Here is a 24333-nt window from a genome sequence, read left to right as displayed (position 1 = left end):
TCCGGACTATGGTCCAGATTACTTTGGTACAATCGGCTCAGCCCGAATCCGAAAAATCCGACCGGGGAGGACTACCCTGGCTTCTTTTGAGCGGTGCTCGGGATGCATCCATTCATCCTAAAATCAATAATATGTTGGGATATCACAGTCACAATATCCTAATTTATCCAAGTTTTCTGGATAGGGTTCTTTTCTTCGAAGCATACCCTTTTTAAGTCAACACGTACGCTTTAAACAGGCGCGGGAAACTCAACTCTCTCTCTCTCTCTCTCTCCCTTTTCCCCCAGAGGCTTCCTCCAGAAAAACCGAGAAAAATGCAGAGAAGGATGACGGACATGCGATTGAGTTGCCTGAGGCAGATCCGATCCCACGAGCAGAAGATCAATGCCGCCAACAGCCTCCTTTCTCGTTCCTTGGATTCCATCAAGCGGACTGCCGAGATCACCGTTCAAAGACAAGGCACGCCCTTTTCCTTCGTTCCCCCAAATCTAGGGTTTTTCTCTTCCCCCCCGCCTTTTTTCCTTATACTTGATCTGATATTCGGTTTAAATGGTGCGGTTTGCAGTTGAATCAGGGAAACTCAAAGAGTGCTTGAGACAATTGGAGGAAGACTTGGCGGAATCCGTCGCTGGTATTGTGATTATCGCTAAAAGATGAGCATCTCCCGATGATTTTTGGACGAAGGGATTTGGTTCAATTTTTATGTTATTGTCTCTCTTTTTTTCCGAGTTTGCAAGAAAAACTTGTGAGTTTTTCCTGAATCTCACTCTTTCTCCGGTTTAGAAACGCATGGTTCCTTTTGCAGTTTGTTTTGAACTAGTGAGTCGTCTTGGTAACTTACGATGTAAAAATTTCCTCCTCCTCGTGTTTGGATTAGGATCCGGTTTATCCTCTTTGTGTTCAAATTGTTATTGTAAAAAAATTTAGCGATCTACTAATTGGAAAGTTTTATTGCAAAAAAAAAGGAATCTTTCTCTAGCATTTTTAAGTTGACGGGTCGGCGGTTAGGGTTCGCAAGTTCCTAATCAGATGTTTTTGAAGTTTTGAAAGTCTTTGATTACCCCAAAAGGGTTTTCTGCAACAAAAAGTTGGGCATTTTCATGGTTTAATTTCTAATCTGGGTACTATACTGTTCCAACCTTTTCTTGCTAGACAACAATGCCAATATTGAGAAGTCGAGGCGCATCTCGAAATCCCTTTCTGCTACAAAGGCTCGGTGTCAGGAGCTCGAAAATGTTGTGGAGGATCAGAAGGCGAAGAAAAAAGAGTTCGAGGCGATATTGTCGCAACAATTTGACGGTATTGCCAAGACTTTCACATCGTTGAGTCGTATAAATCTTTCTGCTTGAGTATGTTAAACATCTTGGTCCCTGAACCCCACTTCTCTGCACTTCCACTAATTGGTAATTGGATCAGAGTCTGCATTTCCCCATGGGAAGGGCCGCACTTTCTAATGTGGGTTGTGAAAGCATCTACATTTGCTTGTGGGTAATATTGCAACACATTAACGAATCCCAATAGTATATCGACAATTAGTCGTGATCCCCATTCCAGTCATGCACAAGCATCTATTTGTTTCATTAACGCATGTGTTGGACTTGGATGCAATTAGTGCAAGAGTAAATTCTAATGCGCATACACACTGGTAGGGGTGTCAACTTGTCGGGTTTGGTTCGGACCCCGGTGGGACCAAACCCAGATCTGGTTTGAGATGCTAGTACCAGGTCCGGACTCGGGTCCAATTGAACCCATCATAGGAGAAACCATACCCAGAGCCTATAAGGATTACATGAACCAGACCTGGACCATACCCTGTAAAATAATATTTTTATTTTTCTTACATTGAAAAATAGGGATCTTAGTAGGAACTCAGGTCGGGCCCGGGTCTGATATGAAATTTCACAAACCATACCCAGCTTCGTATTTTAATGGGGCCCTTTGAATCAGACCCGGATTCTAATCGGACCTCCTTGTTTATCACCTGACCTTGACCGTATAGGGTTTGGTACGGGTCTGATCTGGGTCAAATCCGACCCATTGACACCCCTTCAGACAGGCACTCACAGATTCATGCATGTATACATGTTTGTTTGTGTATCCTGCACATAGTAGTCATGCGTTTTTGGTTGAGCTTTCTGTTTGCATTGACCATCCAGTGTACATAGGATGCCATGCACGTGGATACTTTAGTTAATACTATGAGGGGCTCATTGAATGAATTTTTGTGCACAGCTGATTGTTTTTTTTGTATTTTCTCTGCCAAAAGCCTTGACAGCATTAGAAGAAAAGAATAATGAGGATCACAATTATAGGAAAGGGCAAGAGGAGGTCATTTCATGGTACAAAAGGGTCCTTGGTATTAGAATTGAAGCTCACCATGGTAATAAAAAAGTTTCTTTTATGGTGTTTCTTTAGCTGTATGGTCCATAGATTTGAAGATACTTTGTTTTCATGTGATTCTCAAGGGATCAAGTTCATATTCAACAACATCGATCCAAAGGCTCCGGATAAGGAGTTTTCATTTACTATCAAATACAGCCAGGACTTCTACACATGTAAGTGGTAACACGTCGGTGCATGCTTGCTGTCTTCAAATGGGGTCATTGTCTCCCATTATTTGATAATATGTATATATATTTTATTTCATCCATTCATTTTGTATTTGCTATTTATATTTAACAGTATTGGATTCTGATCCTTGTCTGGAAGACACCAAGAAGTTGATTCATGAGCTTAACCAAACTAATGGTCTTTTCACATTTGTGAGGTTAATGAGGGAGAAGTTCCAGGCAGCTTCATTAGCAAGTATGGTTTATTAGATTTTGTATCATGCTTTTCGTGTTATTTCATGACAGCTTTTAAATCAACTTATGCATACATTTTTCTTTAATTTAACTGATCGTGACATGCTCAGTAAATACCAAAGAATATATTATGGCAGTTCAAGGCTTTGAGCTGTGAAATGAAATGTAGCTCTCTATGCAATTATATGGATCAGGATCTATGCTTCTAATTTTCTTTCTCAAAATTTGAAGCAACTCTAGTATAAAGGCTTGTCAATATTTTATATCCTTGAAAGTAACCATGACTTTTGTGTATTGACTATAACGTGGATCATACCTTGAGGAACCTGAACATGGAGCATGCTATGGGGCTGCAATTAAGTGTCCAACATTTTCTGGGAATTGAGGCTAAAGAGCTGCTTCATTGCATTACAGTTATGTCTGGCTTTGCGTTCTATACTAAAAAAATGATCCATGATCCATCTTATCTTTTAGTCTTAGAACACTTGTAAGATTCAATCTGAAGCTAGAATCTTCAGAAGATATGTTTTGACTGACCTGCTCCTAGTATACAGGTAAGTCATGCTAATAGCATTTTGAATGTCACAATAAGTCTCTGAATGTCTTTGCACCATCCTGAACTAAGCATGTGAAAGTTGGCATTTTTTCATTAGCCGCATTGCTTAATAAGGACTGGACTATTGCCAGCTATGTCACATGGGTGCGGGTGCGGGGGGTGCGGCACTTTCAAAAAACTTGGGTGCGGGGGTGTGGCAAAAATATAAAAAATTATATATATATATATATATAAAGTCCAAAAGTTGGACAGAAATGACCCTGGGTGTGTTGACTGCACCCAGGGTCAGGTTGGCCACATCGGGTGCGACGCGGTGCGGCACCTAGTTGGAGAGTCCCTGTGACATAGATTGCCAGCAAAGGATTTTTTTTTTTGGTCTCATATGCTCGTGTCAAGTACTCAAACACATTGACACATTTTACAAAACTTGTCTCATACAATAGAAAAGGCTAAGGAGTTGAATAGATATGGTCTTGGTCTTGATTACTGCTCATTGCGTGACAAACATTGTTGAAATTGTTATATTGAGAAGCGCTGTGATAATTCCCATGTATCCTCAAGAGAAAAGCATGTTATTTGTGTTCCTGATTTGTTCATCATATCTGTTGCAAATTTAAGTTTCGATAAATATGTTGGAGATACTGAGAAATAACAATGCATGGGGTTTTCCATGATTTTCCATTTATGTTCTCTCCCTCTCATTGTTTTGTGTTGTTTATTTCCCAGGAGATCTATCTGAACCTTGCTCTGCTCATGAAGAATCTGCTTCAGTTACTAGCTTGGCTCCTGCTTCCTCCTTTTCTATGGAGAGCAGCAACGGCTCTCTCCCTCATCAATCAGAGCATCAGTCATCTTCCAGATCAGGACTAAATAGTCCAGTCGACAATAAAAATCACCAATTAGCTTCAAATCAAGCAACTCCATTGTCCAGATCAGATTTGGCTGTTCGTCGGTCCTCCCGCCTCCGGGTATATCATCTCTAGATTTTGTTTTGCAAGAAGAGATCATTAAACTGTATGATAGATTTTTAGTGTTTATCTGTAGTTTGTGGGTCATATACATTGTTCACATGCTTGACTAAGCAGAACCTATTAGCTCTATTATTTATGTTAGTGCTTGATTTTCACTCTCCTGGTTTTTTGGTTTTCTAATAGATGAACTGTGCTTCCCTTCATGAATCAAACTTTAGCACTTTTGACAAGTCTGAATGGTCATGCAGGGAAAAAGTTAACTACAGTTGAGCTTCTGGATGGCATAGTATCACCTCATATCAATATTTACAGGTATACTAATCAATCAAGTTTTGTTTGTTACTTGTTATATGTTTTGCATTTAATTGATGTCTTCATGCCTAAAGATGAATATTGCTCAGAGGAATTATAGAAGTTATCTTCCATATCCTTTGGATGATCGTTTGAAAGCATATAGCGAAATGGTAATGTCCACCAAAGGTCTTGGACTCTAAATACACACAGATTATATCTGTTATGATACTAAATTGGAATAAATTATCACGCTACAACCTTGGTTTGCATAGATTCAATTAGTGAAGACTGGCATGCACTTTTGGGATAGGTTCAACATAGCCTCTTTACTATTTCCATATGTTTAAGGTTGAGTTTCTTATGTTGATTTGGGAAAAATTTTCAGCCATAGAAATTTTATGTTTGTTTTAGTCTGTTGCATTAAATGAATCATGCAAATTGTTTGATATGATTAGACCTATTGGAAAAGTTAATGACTATGTCAAAACATATGCATTGAAAGGTTATATATGGTGTTTAGTGATGCGAATTAGTACCACCATAGATAATAAATATCATGGCTTATATATATCACCAATATTGTTGATATTTTCAAAATATCATGATATTAAGTGATATTTAAAAAAAATCTTAATTTATATATTTTAAGCCATTTTTTGATTTTTTGTTTCCTTTTGCATTTTGAAAGCTTTTCAAAGTTATTTCCTTATATTTTTTTAAGAATACCTATTATTTTCTTATATTTTTTATTATTTTTCATATTTTTATATTTTAAAAACTCTCGAGATTTTCCAACTTTTGAAAATCTCTCCGAGAAATACCCTCACCGAGAGAATACCTTGAACGATATAGGTGACTATATATATATATATATATATTCAAAGCATGCATTATGTGTATGAAGTTGTTTTGGGTTGTGGTTTAGCATGGATGAAATTTTTGACATCACGGTTGACATGTTGGTTAAACCGGATCCCTTCTTAAGGGGGTGTTTTGATTGTGGGGATAAAATTATCTCCATATATAACTTTATCTGTGTCCTCAAAAAATGTAAGAAAAACCTCCTGTCAATGCAAAATGTGAAGAGGTTTTTCTTCCCTTTAATTGTACATATATAGGTGTATAATATGGTTGTATATGCATATAATACCCATTAGGGGTACCGTTATCATTTCACTTTGTGTAACAGGTTGTGCCCATTAGGGATACTTTAGTATTTTTACTTTTTACTTTTTTTCTTAAATCTTTTTATTTCTAACCAAGGACATAATGGTCCTTAGCCATTATAGCTGTGTTGGGGTGGTTCCCAAGGGCTCTACATGACCTCTCTTCTCTATATAAAGGGGAGTAGTCCCCTTCTTGTCGCATTCTTGTTTCAAGGCTCTCTTTAAAATACAAATACGTATTTTTTATGTTTTTGTGTTGCCCATTAGTGACATTATGCTTGTGTTTGTATCTTGACCTTAGTTGTCATAGGCGCTAGGCGGAGCCTAGGTGGTGAGCCCCTAAAAAGGCTTAGGTGGAGCCTAGGCGGTACCCCAAATAAAAAATTTGAAAAAAACATACAAACTATGCAAAGAAACTACTAAAATTAATAAGAAACATGTATAAAACATAAAATCAATCAACAATAAGCAATAGACAAATAATAACATGTAAGCAATTATATTATAACTTGCTCAAACAAATTAAGAATGAATTAACAATTGAATAAACAAACTATACAACTAACAATGTGAATGAACAATATACAAAAATATTAACAACAATAGAAATAATACAAGCAATAGACAAATAAGAAATGAATAATTAAATAGACAAACCATTATGCAACTGATAACGTACTCAATAAAATTAAAAATAAATGAGCAATTGAATAACCAAACCATACAACTAACAATGTGAATAAAGTTCAATAAACAATATACAAAAAATAAAATCATGTATATAAAAAAAATAACAGATAAGAAAAAACCTTGCAACTGATAACCTGCTCAATGCAATTGCGAAACTACAATTTGATCCATGATCCATGTATATTTTCCTGCGTTTTGCATTGAATATGCTTTAGTTGCATGATTAAGGATATTTTAAATTTGATCCATGATTGATTGTCTTGCATGTTTTGCATAAATTTAATTAATGCTTCTCTAAGCATGTGTTAATGAAAGATCTCTTATATTTTACTTCGACTCTTTGTGAGTTAATGGTGTGTATCTCCATTGTGAAGTTTCTTAGTCTAAACATTTCTTAATATTTATGGGATTTTAAACCTCTTCATATTTTTGTAAGTTGTTATCTCTTGAAAGGATAGGATTTCTTGAAATTGGTCCATAAGTGACTTTTTGATTGATTCTAAACTATTCCATAGTTCACCTCATTCATATATGCATTAGTTGTATGTTTAAATATCGCTTCTAAAAATGAAATAGTTGATAAATGTTTATCATAATTGCCATGTCTTGATCATTATTGAATGATTTGAATCATTATATTTTTCGCTGTGTAAAAATGTTTCGTTCTTAAAAGAAAATCTATCTATGAGAAATTTACTCTCCTTTGTGAGTTACTTATTGGTGTTTAAAAAATCCATGTCGCATGCCTTTTATGCATTAGTATTCTTTGAGATATTTTATGCATGCATCTTTCCTTTTGATAATATGTAATTATGTTCTCTTGTGAATTAAAAACTATGTTTTCTTAAAGTTATCTATTGAGGTCAGTATTTCTCTATGACTATTGTATTTGAAAAACTAATGTTTTTTTTTAATTAATGATTTTTTGTTTTTTGAAAATGTTAAAATTGTTTTATTTTTTTCTATTTGGCCATTCTCTCTCCATAATGTATAATTGATATAGTTTATTTTTGAAATCTTTTATGTTTTATGATGTGTATAGTTGAGATCTTTTGTTAGCCCTATTTACAGGTTCTCAAATATTGATGATATTGAAGATCCTAAAGATCCTTTGTATAATAAAGCATATGATTGAAGATTAAGAGCATCCTCTAAGGAAGCAATAAATGAAAGAACTTGATGAAGTCAATGAAGACATTTTATTTAATGGATTCTTTCTTTATAATTGCAAACTCACGGTGAGTCATCATAAGTTTGAGGAGGGGTGTTAAGATTACTCTATCATTTTTGTATATATATAATATATTTATTATAAAACTAAAGTTGACTTTACACTAGTTGTTGAGAACTCAACCCAACAACTAGATTTGTGTTGGGAACTAAGCCCAACAACTAGATTGAAAAGAAATCGTCATTCTGTATTTGCTGGACCCGACCCGCTTTGTATATTGGATCGGGTCCAGACCCAATCAATGTATAATGTAAATTATCATGTCATTAAGGGGTATTTCTGTACCCTAGTGTTTTTGTACTCAACTTATTAATATAATGAGAGGCGCAGCCACAGGCCACGATGCACTTTCTCTAGAATCTCTCTCTCCCTCTCTTTTCTCTCTCCCTCTCTTGACGATAGATCTCTGCAGAGACCAAGGGCTCCCTTCTAACATGGTATCAGAGCAGCGTGACGTCTAGGAGTGAAGAACTACCTCGTTTTCATCCCATCATCGTGAAAGTCGACAGGCGCGTGGAACTAACCAAGTCTGGGTGTGAGAAGCTAGATCACGGTGACAGATTCCCTGCTGTTCCGTGGGTTCTGAAGACATTTTCTGTTTCACGGTGATATATTCTTTGCTGTTTCGTATTTTCTGTTTCATCGTGGGTCACAGTGACAGATTCTCTGCTGTTCCGTGGGTTCTGAAGACATTTTCTGTTTCACGGTGATATATTCTTTGTTGTTTCGTATTTTCTGTTTCATCGTGGGTCACAGTGACAAATTCTCTGTTGTTTCATGGGTTTTCTTTTTTGAATCTATTTTCTGCTGATTCCATACACTTCTCTTTTGCTGATTTAATACATTCGTCTGTGCTATTTTTGTCTTCCTGTCTGCTGTGCACTATCACGTGAAGTTGATTCAACACGTGAACTGGTTCTCTTTACCTGCTTCCTAGGTTCTGAATCCTTCTTTTGCTGATTTAATACATTCGTCTCTGCTGTTTTTTGTCTTCCTGTCTGCTGTGCACTATCACGTGAAGTTGATTCAACACGTGAACTGGTTCTCTTTGCTTTTTTCTGTTAGCCGAGACTATCACGTGTACTGCCCTGTTAGTCGAGTCCAGTCACGTGTTTTTTGACCAAACATGTGGAGCTGATTAGTCGAGCCCTCTATTTTGTCTCTCATACCTAAGTGCCAGTTCAGGTTTTCTCTCAAATGAACTTCACTCATGCGCAGTCATGCTTGTCCTCAAGCTTTCTCGGTCAACTAGTCTCTGAAAAACTGAATAACTCAAATTTCTTAACCTGGAAAAGGCAGATCATCCCATTTATAAAGAGTCAAGACCTCTCTGGTCATCTGGATGGATCGATTCCTCCGCCTCTAGAATTCATTTCACAGGAAAAAGTGGACGATAAAGGAGAACAGTCTATTGTGCTTCGCAAGAATCCAGAATATGTTGCCTGGATGAAGAGGGATCAATCGCTAGTGGCATACATCACTTCAACTCTCTCACAGGAGGTCCTTGTTGTTCGGCCAAGGAGCTGTGGGATAAGCTAGTTCAAACATATTCACAAATTTCTGAGGCAAGAATTATGTTTCTTAAGCGAGAGTTTCAAATGCTGAGGAAAGATTCCATGTCTATTATGGAATATCTAAACAAAATGAAAGGCATCACAGACCAGCTGGCTATTGTTGGGTGTCTTGTCGGTGAAAAAGATAAGGTGCAACAAACCTTGAGTGGATTGGGGCCAAAATATCATGATATGACGACAACATTACTATGTTTATCAGGACTTCCAAAGTTTGAAGACCTTCGTACGAAATTATTGCAATATGAAATGACTCTGAAAGGACCTTCTGAAGATTCTCATGGACATTCAGGATCTCAAGATGTTCTAGCTACAGGAATGAGTTATGGTCAAGGACGAGGAAGTTCTTTTCGAGGAAAGGGAAGTCGAGGGAGAAATACCTACGGTGGTCGTGGTATACTTCCAACACCCAATATACAAGGACAGAGACCCATCCCCACATGTTTTCTATGCAACAAGAAAGGGCACATTAAAGCAAATTGTTGGTTTAATCCTCAAAACAAAGGAAAAGCTCTACAAGCAGAGGCTAAGAAGGATGGAGAAGTAAAGGACTTGCTGTTAGCAGCCTTGGCAGGATTGAATATGAAGCAAAATGACAAAGGCATTTGGTATGTTGACTTCGGAGCAGCTACTCATGTCACGGGTGATGCAGGTAAACTCTTGACTCTTACACCTTATGTTGGTAAAAATAGCATAATCACGAGAGATGGATCTCATCACTCAATCTCACATACTGGAAATGTCATTATCATGTCAAAGTCCTCTCTTAAACTTCCAAGTGTCATTCATGCACCTAATATTCAAAAGAACATTGTTTCTGTCTCAAAACCCGTTGATGATGTTAATGCTTCAGTTGAATTTACTCCCTCTTTTGTTTATGTCAAGGATCTTTGCACGAGGAAGACATTCGCTGAAGGAAAACGATGGGGCAACATGTACATCTTTCAAGAAGATCCTTCTTCCATTCATTCTGATTATTCACCCTCGAAGCCTCACCAACGTCAATTTTTTTATTCTGATTTTATATTCACTGTTTCTAAATGTAATAAGCCAAGACTTTGGCATAGTCGTCTTGGCCATTGTGGTCGTCATTTTATTGAAAAACTTGTCTTGAATAATCTCATTCCTAAGTCCAGTCTGAATATCAGAGGTCGTTGATACAAAGTGTTCTAGTTGTCATTTATGTAAGAGTCATATTTTACCATTCGCTTCCATTAATAAAAGAGCTTCAAGGCCATTTGAGGTCATTTGTTCGGATGTCTGGGGTCCTGCCCCAATTACTTCTCTTTCTGGCAGCAAATACTATCTTATATTCATTGATAGTTACTCGCGCTATACTTGGATATTTTTTATGAAGCATAAATCAGAAGTCTTTGGATTGTTCCAGAGATTTCATTCCTTTGTTCAAAATCATTTCTCTACCAACATTCTCAATTTCCAGTGTGATGGAGGAGGTGAATTCTCCTCGAGTGACTTTGTTAGTTTCCTTCAACATAATGGGATAAAAAGAAGAGTGTCTTGCCCGCATACACCTCAACAAAATGAGATTGCTGAGAGGAAGCATCGACATATTGTTGAGACTGCAATGAGCATGATGTACGGGAGCAATCTCCCTGTATCATTATGGACTGAGGCTTTTCATTCTACAGTCCATGTGATAAACCGGCTGCCCATGAGTATCTTAGAGAATAAGTCACTATATTTTTCTCTATTCGGCACTCAACCTGATTATCATGAATTACGAGTGTTTGGGTCTGTTTGCTATGTTCACATTGACAGCTCACTAAGGCACAAGTTCCAAGATAAAGCCTTAAAATGCAGGTTTATAGGATATGTAGAAGACTACAAAGGGTACAGGTGTTATGATCCCCTGAGTAAGCGTGTCAAAATATCAAGGAATGTAGTTTTCGATGAAATGAATTTTGATGATCAGAATGCTAGATCAACTCTTCATGCTGATAACTCAAGTCCCAACGTTGAGATATACTACCCATGGTTAAGTTCAGAACTCTTTTCCAATAGTAAAATAGACTGTCCAGCAAATTGCAGTCAGAAGGAGACACATGAGACATCAACCAATGAAACTCAAATGGAAGAGACTGTTTCACATGACTTTGAGCCAACAAGGTATAAGGGTGTTGTGTACACCCGGCGAGAGAAAGAGCCCTCATCCATTTCTTGTACAAGTACAGAACCATCTGATCCAGCTTCACAGATGACAGATATCAGACGATCCTCACGGATTCGACATCCGCTTGATAGATGGGTAAGTTATAAAAAAATTTCATTGGATTTTCAGTTGTTCTTGACATTCATAAGTAAAGAGGATGAGCCCTTCATGTTCTATCAAGCTGCGAGCTCTAGAAGATGGGTAGAAGCAATGAATGAAGAAATGGAAGCCTTACATGAATATGGGACATGGGAGATTGTGCCTAGACCACTAAACAGAAATGTTGTTGTGTCAAAATAGGTGTACAAGATAAAGTATAAGCCAGATGAGAGCATCGAAAGGTACAAGGCTAGACTTGTAGCCAAAGGATTCACACAAGAAGAAGGACAAGACTTCGATGAAACTTTTAGTCCTGTAGTTAAAATGGGGACCATTCGCATTGTGTTGAGTCTAGCCATTGAGCATGGATGGACATTGAGCCAGCTGGATGTAAAGAATGCATTTCTGCACGGGGATTTAAAAGAGGAGGTCTACATGGAACAACCCGCTGGATATGCAGAACGAGACGCCAAAAAATATGTATGTAAGTTAAAGAGAGCACTCTATGGTTTGAAACAAGCTTCTCGTTCCTGGTTCGGCAACTTTTCTCTAGAAATACAAAAGCATGGCTTCTCTCGGTCCCTTCTAGATCACTCATTATTTATTCACAATGAACAAGGTGTCACTACTCTTCTATTGATATATGTAGATGACATCATCATCACAGGGAACTGTAAAAGTCACATTGAGCGGGTGAAGAGGTTGTTAAATCAGAGATTCAAGATGAAAGATTTGGGAGAGCTGTAATATTTCTTGGGGTAGAAGTTGATAAAAGAGGTGATTCACTCACTCTTACTCAACACAAATACACGTTGGACATTCTCAGCAGAGCGAGCATGACAGATTGTAAGCCGTTAACAACTCCAAGTGTCATCCATCAGAAACTGAGTTCAAAGGAAGGAGATATATATATGGAGATCCCACTAAGTATCGCAGCTTAGTTGGCATGTTGCAATACCTAACTTTCACTAGGCATGATATAGTATACTCGGTTAATCAGGTATCTCAGTTTATGCTTGAACCTCATATGTCACATATGGAGGCAGTCAAACGCATACTTCGTTACCTGAATGGTACAGTTGGTGATGGGCTGGTGTACAAGAAAAGAGAATTAGATCCAGGCGGGAGGCTTGAGATTGTCATTTATGCTGATGCTGATTGGGCAGGTGATCCAGATGAACGACGATCAGTATCCGGTTATTGCAGTTTCATTGGACCAAACTTGGTATCCTGGAGCAGTAGAAAGCAAAAGGCGGTTGCTAGGTCAAGTACTGAGGCTGAATACAGATCGATGACTGCTGCTACGACTGAGGCTACATGGATAAGACATCTCCTGACAGAAATGAGAGAACCAATTGCTCAGTCACTGCTACTGTGTGACAATCAAAGTGCCATCAACATGTCCTTCAATCCCATCCACCATAGTCGAGCAAAGCATATTGAAATAGATCAACACTTTATTAGGAAGAAGGTTGAAGATAAAGAGATTGAGCCCATGTATGTGTCAACTGAAGAACAAGTTGCTGACATTCTTACTAAAGGGTTGACTAAGGACAGATTTTGGTTTCTGAAGGGCAAGTTGTGCATGATTCAGGTGTTAAAATGTAAACTGTAATATATATATATATATTATTTAATATTATTATATTTTATTTTATTATTTTATTTTTCTATTTTTCTTTATTTTCTTTTTTAACATCTAGTTCAATAAAAACTAGATATTTGATCCAGTCTAGTTCCTGTTGGAACTTGACTGTGCAAATAGCTGTTGGACTGTAGTCCAACAGCTATAATAAATGTTGTTGGACTATAGTCCAACAGCTATAATAATAAATGTTGTTGGACTGTAGTCCAACAACTATATTAAGAGACGTTGGAATCCAACGTCTCTTTTGGAGAGCTCAAAATGAGCTCTCCTCTCTCCCACTTTTTTGTATATATAGGGGCGAACCCCTTCAATGTAAATCACCATGCTTCTTAAGCATTTTGTTCATGAATAAAGTATTATTTATTTTTCAAGTGTTCTTCCTTTTATACCTTTCCAAGGGTCATGCTTGTAGTGTCTCCAATAGACACTTGTTTGTGAGTTATTTGTGCATTTGTTGAAGACCATCATTTCATTACATGGTATCAAAGCTACGAAATCCTTAGATCTTGAAGTGCTTCCGCCTCGATTTCCGTGCCACATTTACAAAAGGTGTTTCATCACCTTGTTCTTGGCTCAAGAAGATTTGTTTGAAGAAAGGCGAACTTGTGCTAAAAATTTTTTGGTTTTGTATCCTCTCTTATTCTTTTGTCTACTCTTTTTCTTTTCTTTTTATTTTTCTCTCTCTCTCCTCCTATTTATTTCTCTCTTACCCTTGTAAAAGATGGATGACAATGATAAGATCACCATCATTCCTATGAAGCTAAATGATACTAACTATGTAATGTGGGCTTCGATTATGAAGCACCACCTTTGGGGAAAAGGTTTATGGGGGTATAGTGGATGGTTCCGATTTGGAACCTAAACTATCTCTTACCAAGAAAGAGGGTGATAAAGAGGTTCCTCTAACGGAAGAAGAGAAGAGTAAGGCGTTAGCCACTTATGAAAAGAAATGGAAAGAATGGAGGATAGGGCATGCAAAAATTATGTCATGGCTCATCAATAGCATAGACATTAAAAAATGCTCTAGTCTAGCTAAGTTTGAGCATGCCGATAAGGCTTGGGAATACCTCAAAAACATGTATTCCCTTAAAGATATTGCACATGTATGCAATTTACAAGATAAAGTTCAGACAATGACTCAAAAAGATAAAACTATTCGAGAATATTATAATGAGTTGTCCGAACTTTGGGAAGAGTTGGCTCTTCTTGAGCCCAAATGACATTGTGCCGAAGACATCGAGTTTCGCCAAAAGCAACTCGATATGGAACATTTCTATCAATTTGTGAATAGTCTAAGGCCGGAGTTTGAATCCACCAAATCGGCCCTTTTACATCGTGGAAAAATTCCTTCTATTGTTGATACTATAGAAGAGCTCACTATGGAGGAAAATAGACTTAGAAAAAGTACTCCAAAAGTTGATGATGACTCCGTTTTAGCTGTATCTAGACCGGGGAATCATACTCGTACTTACAAGCCACCTCATTTTGGAAGGCAAAACGGCGACTTTGATAAAAGAAAAGTTATTTGTTATCATTGTCATGAACCGGGGCACTATAGGCCTCAATGTCCAAAGTTAAAAAGAAGAGAAGAAAAAACAGTTGCATCTGTTGAATCTGAGTCAAAAGATCAAGATGCACCTGTGTCTATGGCTCAACTGATGGAAATCCTTCAACCTCTTCTCAAAAGGGTATCCTCCTCAACCGAAGCCTCAACTGGAGCGGCAATTGCATCTTTCTCCGGTCCAGGTAACTTTCCTTGGCTTTTAGATTCTGGTGCTTCTTTTCATATGACCCAAAATGTTAATAGTCTATCCGAATGTCTTAAAAATAACTCAAGTGTGTCAAAGGTTTTTACAGCTGATGGCACATCTCTCGAAGTAAAAGGAATATGATGTTTTGAAAATCTTCAAAAATCCAAAAGATTTTTTATCCCATAAGTTAGATATATCCCTAAACTTAATTTGAATCTCTTATCTATCTCGCAAATATCTGATTATGGATGTAATATCTCCTTCTCTTCTCATGGTTGTTGGGTACAGGATCGCCAATCAGGGAAGCTGATTGGGGAAGGCCATAGAGAAGGAGGACTTTATTACATGAACTTTTTGGAATTACCCAAGAATGCATTTTGTTATAATATTCAGAAATTAGAATTGGATTTATGACACAAAAGGCTTGGCTATCCTCATATGTCTAAAATTCAATATTTTCCAAGTTTGGAAAAATTTTGTAATTCTGAAAATTTTTCTTGTAAAGACTGCATTCTTGGCAAAATGAAAAGGTTACCATTTCTTAGTAGAACTTTTGTTTCCTCACGACCACTTGAGTTAATACATTCGGATGTTTGGGGCCCCGCACCAGTTATTTCCAAAGGTGGTTATACATATTATGTCATTTTTGTTGATGACTTTTCTAGACATACTTGGATTTATTTTCTTAAACATAAATCTGATGTCTTTGCTAACTTCCAAATATTTCATAAAATGGTTAAAAATAAGTTTCAAAATGATATTTCTATTTTTCGCACTGATTCAGGGAGAGAATTTATGTCCAACGAATTCAAAGACTATCTCAATTTACATGGTATTACACATCAAAGATCATGTCCACACACTCCACAACAGAATGGCCTAGCCGAACGCAAACATCGGCACATTATGGAAACTACTAGGACATTGCTAATTGCAAATCAACTTCCAAAAAGTTTTTGGGCTGAAGCGGTCCTAACTGCCACCTACCTCATTAATAGGATGCCATCTTCCTCATTAAAGAATACCACTCCAATAGAAAAGCTTGTTAACTTAACTCCAGATTATTCTAGATTAAGAGTCTTTGGATGCAAATGTTTTGTTTTCACCAACAGAAATGACAAACTCTCTCCTCGTGCAATCCCATGTGCCTTTTTAGGATATGCTGATAATAAAAAAGGCTACAGGTGTTTCGATTTTCAAAATGACAAATTATATGTGTCAAGAAATGTATCTTTTTTGGAAAAAGAAAGCTTCTTTGAATTTGAAAAATCCAAGGATGTCACTGAATACTCGTTTTTAATTGATCCAACTTCAAAATCCAATGAATGTGATGTTGGATGTGACCTTGACAATGATCAAAGTCCTATTGTTGTTGAAAATGATGATAATGAAGAACAAATCCATAGGGATGTTAGTCTACAATATTCAAGACGTAGAGAGCAAAATCTTCCATGTGCATTACAAAAATACTCTGAAGTCTCACCTAGAAGAATGTCTAGAATCTCTAAACCTCCAAAAAAATTTGTGTCTTATGAATCTTTTTCACCCACGTATAGGGCCGCCATTACATTAATACATTCATATGTTGAACCATCATCCTATTCTCAAGCAAAAAATCATATAGAATGGATAGAAGCCATGAAAATAGAATTGGATGCACTAGAAAAGGTCAATACTTGGACGATACAAGATATTCCTCCGGGTAAGAAACCTATAGGTTGTAGGTGGGTATACAAAGTCAAAACCAAAAGTGATGGGACCCTGGAAAGATATAAGGCTCGTTTAGTAGCAAAAGGATATGCCCAAGAGTATGACATCGATTATGAAGAAACATTTGCTCCTGTGGCTCGTATGACCACTGTTAGAACTTTAATAGCCTTGGCCTCCATTAGAACATGGTCTATCTTTCAATTAGATGCCAAAAATGCTTTCCTGAATGAGAATCTCGTTGAAGAAGTATACATGGAAGCCTCACCTGGTATTAGTATCCCTAAGGGTAAAGCTCTTCGTCTAGAAAAAGCTTTTTATGGTCTTAAACAGGCTCCAAAAGCCTGGTATGACCGATTTAATCATGTTATGCTTGATATTGGTTTTCAACCTTGTTTAACTGACACTGCTTTGTTTGTTAAGAAATCTGATGCAGGCATCATTATTCTTCTTCTCTATGTGGACGATATGATCATCACCGGAGGCGACAAACAGGGAGTTGCAAATATCAAATCTCTTCTTAAAACTCACTTTGAAATGACTGACTTAGGTTTATTAAGATATTTTTTAGGCATTGAAGTTGCTTATTCCCCTCGGGGGTATTTGATATCTCAATCTAAATTTGCTCTTGATATCGTTTCCATGTCTGGAATTACAGATGATAAGAAAATAGACACTCCAGAAGTTGTCAATGTTAAAATGAAAATTGATGATGGAGAACTTCTTGATGATCCTACTCCTTATAGACAGCTTGTTGGAGCTCTTTCTTATCTTTCCATTACTAGGCCAGATATAACTCATGTGGTTCATACAGTCAGTCAGTTTCAACATGCTCCCACCTCCGTGCACATGGGAGCGATTTTGCGTATTATTAGATACTTAAAATCCTCCCTTTCACGAGGACTCTTCTTGTCTGCTTCATCTTCATTAAATTTAATTGCATATACTGATGCTGACTGGGGAGGTGATCCCAATAATAGACACTCAACTACTGGTTTTTGTGTGTTCCTAGGTGAAACCTTAATTTCGTGGAGGTGTAAGAAGCAGCAGAAAGTCTCTCTTTCCTCCACCGAAGCTGAATACAGAGCCATGACAACCACCACTATGGAGGTTGTTTGGCTCAGACGATTGCTAGCGGATATGGGAGCTAAAGCAACGCAAGCTTCAAAGATGTGTTGTGACAACAAAAGTGTGATCTACATTGCAAGCAACCAGACATTCCATGAGCGCACTAAACACACTGAGATGGACTGTCACTATGTCAGAGAGGAATACTTACATGAAACCATTGATCTGCAATATGTTACATCAGAATATCAATTAGCAGACTTCTTCACCAAGCCTCTCGCTGCTCCCAGATTTCACTTTCTCTTAGACAAACTTTCGCTCATTGTACCGTAAGTTTGAGGGGGAGTGTTAAAATGTAAACTGTAATATATATATATATATATGTTATTTAATATTATTATATTTTATTTTATTATTTTATTTTTCTATTTTTCTTTATTTTCTTTTTTAACATCTAGTTCAATAAAAACTAGATATTTGATCCAGTCTAGTTCCTGTTGGAACTTGACTGTGCAAATAGCTGTTGGACTGTAGTCCAACGGCTATAATAAATGCTGTTGGACTATAGTCCAACGGCTATAATAATAAATGTTGTTGGACTGTAGTCCAACAGCTATATTAAGAGACGTTGGAATCCAACGTCTCTTTTGGAGAGCTCAAAATGAGCTCTCCTCTCTCCCACTTTTTTGTATATATAGGGGTGAACCCCTTCAATGTAAATCACCATGCTTCTTAAGCATTTTGTTCATGAATAAAGTATTATTTATTTTTCAAGTGTTCTTCCTTTTATACCCTTTCAAGGGTCATGCTTGTAGTGTCTCCAATAGACACTTGTTTGTGAGTTATTTGTGCATTTGTTGAATATACAAAGCGGGTCGGGTCCAGCTCTATTTGGTCATTATGTATTTGCTGGACCCGACCCGCTTTGTATATTGGATCGGGTCCAGACCCAATCAATGTATAATGTAAATTATCATGTTATTAAGGGGTATTTCTGTACCCTAGTGTTTTTGTACTCAACTTGTTAATATAATGAGAGGCGCAACCACAAGCCACGATGCACTTTCTCTGGAATCTCTTTCTCCCTCTCTTTTCTCTCACCCTCTCTCGGCGATAGATCTCTGCAGAGACCAAGGGCTCCCTTCTAACATAGATTTCTAGTCCAATGGCTAGAGAGATCTTTTTCTCTCCTCTCTTCACTCTCTTCCTCTCTTTTCTTTATATATTATGGGGTGTGAACGAACCAAGGCTTTTGAAGAATATAGAAAAAAACATGAGGAATGAGAAATGAAGAACTTCAAAATCTTGTCATGGATCTTTGCTCTAGGAAGAGAGATTTGTATTATCTGGATTCCCTTCAAATTCCTAAAACCCATTTTTGTAATGTGACCCATCATAAAGACATATATGTTTAGCACAAAAGACTTGGTCATCCCAACATCACCAAGTTATCTTATTTGCATTTTATTAAAAATCTTTGTAAAAGTACTTTCTCTTGTAATGATTGTATTCTTGGAAAAATGAGAAGTATGCCTTTTGAATAAAGATCTATGTTTACCACAAATCCTTTTGTAAAGCCCCTCTCGGGACCCAATATATTGAAGTTGATATTTTTCATGCTCTTGAGCATTTGTATCTGTGCCTTTGTGCACTTGTGAGAGTTCTCCTTTGTGCACACTTCGTGTTTTGAGCATTGTGTTTATACACAAAATCTCTTTTTAGAGAGATTTTCACAGTGTGTGCCTATTTTGTGTAAGAGTCATGGGTAGTCTTAGACATTTTTTGTGTATTTTTTAGTGTATTGTAGTGAGGATCTTTTGTATTTATTTATTTTTATGTATTTCATTATTCATTGTGAATGAAATCATTTTTTCATACAACTTATATCAAGTTTGTATATTGTTAGTATTCAAATACATTTCGATTGATATTTGGCATGTGATTTGGAGTGCCTTGGATTCTGTGCCATTTTATGACAGTGATGAGAAGCATGCCCCAGATAGTCGTGAACCATTTATTATGAATTATAAAAGAAGAGGCATTGATAATGGGCCTAGTGCTTTAGAAAAATATTTTAACCTCGAGTCTCAAGAATCTGTCTCCATTAGAAGATCTACTAGGGACTCAACCTCTATATAGATTTGTTTCATATAGCCAAAATCTTTTCCTACTTTGAAGCTAATACATACAAACAAGCTAAAGATCATCCCAAATTGATAGATGCAATGAATTTTAAGCTTGAAGCGTTAGACAAATCTAGTACTTGAACAATAGAGAATTTACCTAAAGGGAATAAATTTATAGGATTGAAGTGGGTATATAAGGTCAAAACCAAGAATGACGACTTCCTTGAGCGATATAAAGATATGTTAGTAGTCAAAGGTTATTCTCAAGAATATGATATAGACTATGATGAGACCTTTGTTCCATTAGCTAGAATGATGATTCCTATCAAAACCTTTATAGTTGTTGTTGCCATTAGGATTTGGCACATTTATCAGATGGACGCCAAAAATGTTTTTTTAAATGGTGAACTAAAGGAAGAAGTATATATAGATCTTCTATTAGGATATGAGATTCAAGTAGGAAAGGTTCTTCCTTTACGTAAAACCCTATATGACCTTAAACAAACGCTCTTAAGGCTGGTATGATAGGTTAAGTTTTGTTATGGTTAAATTTGATTTTGTATCTTGTTATCACTGACACTGCTATGTAAGAAATTTGATGCATGAATTGTTATTCTCCTTCTCTATGTTGACGACATGATCAACTCAGGAGGAGATATATAGAGAGTTAGTTTTATTAAAATTATTTTAAAACTGATTTAGATTTTTTGAGATATTTTCTAGGGTTTGAGGTTGCTTACTTTGCCCATGACTATTTTATGTTGCCCATTAGTGACATTGAGCTTGTGTTTGTATCTTGACCCATAAATAGTCCTCGGTGGTGTTGGCCCCACACAAAAACCATAACTTTCGGTGCTATCAAACGCCTCCTAATGACATGTGTTGACGTTCCCGTTCCCATGCACATAACTTGGATTTTATCTCCTCCATGCTCTGGCTTTTAGTCTATTCACACCAAGCAATGACATTTGTTATGCTCTCTAGCTTGTGACTTTGTAATGAGCATGCTTACTATCTATGTCACATAGGTGTGGGTGCGGGTGTGGGTATAGGTGCGGATGCTGCACTTTAAAAAAACTTGGATGCGGAAAGGATATATATATATATATATATAATTTTTAACAGTTTAAAGTTAACACACTGTGTATTTGTGTGCATTTATGTATTTATATACATAATATAGATAAAAATGGACTTGATTAGGGTTAATTGAATCTACTTTTGGATAGAAATGAACCTCAGTGTGGTTGACTTCACCTAACATAAAGAAAGCTCTGTCCAAGTGTTGCTCCCGCCTGAGTGCGGGTGCGGTGCCCTGTTAGAAGAGTCCGTGTGACATAACTTACTATTAATTTGAGTTATTATTGTTACATTAATCAGCACAAGGGAGTCATTATGAACACCAAGAATTAGCATTAGCAAGGGCAAGTACATGGACTTTATTCTCTGTTCATAGTTGCTGCATGAGTAGATCTTGTCTTGGTTCTTGCCTTTGGTACCATGCCAGGATGACTGTCTACGTTCCTGTTAATGGGGGATCAAGTCTTTATAGTTAAGCACTCTTAAGCCAAAATATTTTAAACAGAACTCATCTGAAGATGGGTTCCAGGTCCAAAGGCCATTAAGGATATCAAGGAAGAACTATGAGGTACTATTGATATTATCAGTATATGCTGTGCTTGGTGTTTACCATTTTATAGTGCGAGTTCATTATCATGTTCTGGAAGCTGATAGATTTCAGCAGAGCTTCATAATATCAGTCATCCTTGTGTGCATCTTATACTGTAAAGAGTCTATGCCGTTGCTTGTGTATTTGCTTTGATTGATGTTATATATATATATATGTGTGTGTGTTTACTACTATAAAATTATACAAAAATGTATCTAACTAGGGCTTTAGGTGACTACCACCTAGATGCCCTAGCCACTTAGGTGACCTAGATGTGGGTCACTTTTCACAACTAAGCTTTAAATTGATTACTGTTATTCTCTCTGTCCATAATCACAACAGATTTGATTTAGTCACCAAAATTTAATGTATGCTTATTGGTTTGAGAAAATCTCTTCCCATTGACCATTATGGTCTCTTGTCAATCAATACCAACGTTGTTTATGGCTTCAAATTCGATCATTCCAATGAATCCAACTTCTGGTTCCTACTCATTTAAAAAACAACGGAAAAATAATCACCATTCACTTTTTTTGAGAAAGCCAATTTTATTTATCTCTTTACATGATACATTTCCTTTCATTACATTCCATGTTATAGGGCAATAGGAAAGACAAGTTGCCGTCCTAATCCTGTACAAAAAACATTAACTGATTTCATCTTGATTACATTAGTAGCAGCTTGGAAGACACTGCATTATGCACCTGTCGTCAGCTTGGCCGCTTCTCTTAATTCCCTGCTACAGTTGCATATATACACTTGTATCTCGATACAAGTATGTATCATACCCATATTGGGTGTATCTTACACCTTTATCACATGATATATGTCTAGTGCATGAAAAAATATCCGAAACACGGTCTTTTTTATTTTGGGTTTAAAAGCCCTCTTAAGGATAGACTTTTACACGAGTAGAGGCTGTGAGATCAATTTGGGGGTCGATTCGTGCGTAAGAGAGGGATTTTGTGGTTTTCTCATGTAAGTGCATTTTTACTCATTTTTTCACTCAAAGAATTGGATTAAGGTAAAAAAATATTATGTTTGTTATTGAGTGTTTTTTGGGAAGATGGCATCGTAAGATCCTGGTTCACTCAAATAACGAGTAAAAACCGATTGAAAATCAAATGCACCTATTGCAAAAATAGTTTTTAGGTAGTATCTCCTGGTTGAAGCATCATTTAGCTGGGACACATTATAATGTGCAAGCTTGCACATCAAGCAATAGTTTTTTTTTTAAATCTCACCCTCTAGATGCATTCAACTTGGTCCATTTGCTAGGATCATCATAATCGGATCAAGAAATATGATTTTTTATGATTAAATATTTATCAAAATTTTAAGCCATTGATTTTTAACCCTTAAAAGATTCTTCTTATACATCGTAATTGCATGATCCAAGAGTCTATTTCTATAAAACCAAGCGTCTAGATCACATCCATATAATGATTTTTTTTGAAAAAAAGTAAAAAAAAAACTATCAAAATCCTGGTTCATACCATTAAACATATTTTAGTTATATATATATATATATATATATATATATAACTTACAAAGAGAAGCCAAACATACTTTGAAAACCATGAGGGTGTCTTATCTTCACTCTTTTGTATTACAGTAAAATTCCAAAGTCCCATGTATAACCATCAAATGTTATGTATACTTTTGTGATGGTGGTACATAATAAATTAAGGCCCATGATGTTCTAAAATTTGTTAGGGCAGAATTGGTGAACTTTTAACATTCCCAAGAAGGGAGCGTGTGATCCCAGGTTGAAAAGATAACCTGTACTGAGGTCAAGTTTCTCCTTGTTTCATGGTGCTTGGTGCAACATCCCAGCAGACTTTGTTGATGAAATATTTGACAATGTGCTAGGGTGCTAAATTCATAAAAAATTAGTTCATTACTTACAACTAAAATGCTCAATATGTTCTTATGGCATTGCTTGCTTTTCCCAGTGCAACGACAATCATATCATCCACAATCTACTTCTAATATGGGCTTCTCTTATCATAAGAACATAAGGTTGCATGTCTTTGAGTTGAATATTTGGATTAAGGAACAACAAAATCTCATTTCCCCAAGGCACAAAAAGATAGTGGACCCATGTAGAACAGTTAATGATGGCTTTGGAGTATAAAGGCATTGTACCTATGTATATTAGTTTTTTTTGTTAGTTTCTAATTTGCAGAATATGTGATGCACAGGAAAAAGGCAGTTATATCTATGCTGTGTGATCAGGTTTTTATTGCAGATCATGCTTCATTCACAAAATTGTGGCTGGTGTAAGTTTATAGACATAACACAGATTATCCATTTCAAGTGGCAGAAGCAATATTCTATGCTCTTGTAATTTGAACCATTTTATGATAATTATGAATATTAACTTGTGTGTGTGCGGGCAAATGCAATCCTGAATATTGTACACACCAAGAAGCATCACTCATGCTCCAAACAAGCCCGACAGATGCCAACTTGCTCAGTCTGCACTTTGAGATGTCTGGAAAATTTTCATAATACGTGTGTGTGTTGTGTGCGTGGGGGGCGGCGGGCAGAACATGTAAAAGAATACATCATGTTCATTGATGTCATGTGGATTTCTTGTAGCCTTTAAAACATTAGTACATTGATTTTGATTCAAACCGTGTATGGGTCCTTGTCTTGGGATAAATGGTAATGAACAACTAGAAAAAGAATGATCATGCATGAGACTTCAAAGCAAATATCATTATTCACACAATTCTACTGCTTGCGACTGCATATAATTTGAGTGAGATGCAACAGGGGCTTTCCAGTTGTTTCCTTCAAGATACCA

At 36.6% G+C, this 24333-nt stretch overlaps 1 protein-coding gene across 2 annotated transcripts; it reads left to right on the top strand.

Annotated features, from left to right (window-relative positions):
- The first annotated feature begins 273 nt into the window (after positions 1–273).
- Positions 274–23978, top strand: LOC149813821 (kinetochore protein SPC25 homolog). Of its 2 annotated transcripts, none has more exons than XM_089992171.1 (9): positions 274–459; positions 566–631; positions 1153–1299; positions 2267–2380; positions 2466–2555; positions 2683–2805; positions 4087–4328; positions 4580–4643; positions 23726–23978. In XM_089992171.1, the coding sequence occupies exons 1-8, from the start codon at positions 315–317 to the stop codon at positions 4589–4591; spliced, it is 939 nt and encodes a 312-aa protein (XP_089848297.1). In that variant the 5' UTR covers positions 274–314; the 3' UTR covers positions 4592–4643; positions 23726–23978. The 2 variants fall into 2 exon arrangements, with proteins under 2 accessions (XP_089848297.1, XP_089848298.1); XM_089992172.1 differs by having other exon boundaries at positions 566–745.
- The last annotated feature ends 355 nt before the right edge of the window (positions 23979–24333 follow it).

This window comes from Nuphar pumila, chromosome 16, assembly GCF_984573655.1.
Source record: "Nuphar pumila chromosome 16, dmNupPumi1.hap1.1, whole genome shotgun sequence".
Classification (NCBI taxonomy): Eukaryota; Viridiplantae; Streptophyta; class Magnoliopsida; order Nymphaeales; family Nymphaeaceae; genus Nuphar; species Nuphar pumila.
This window is presented reverse-complemented; position numbering and strand designations above follow the sequence as displayed.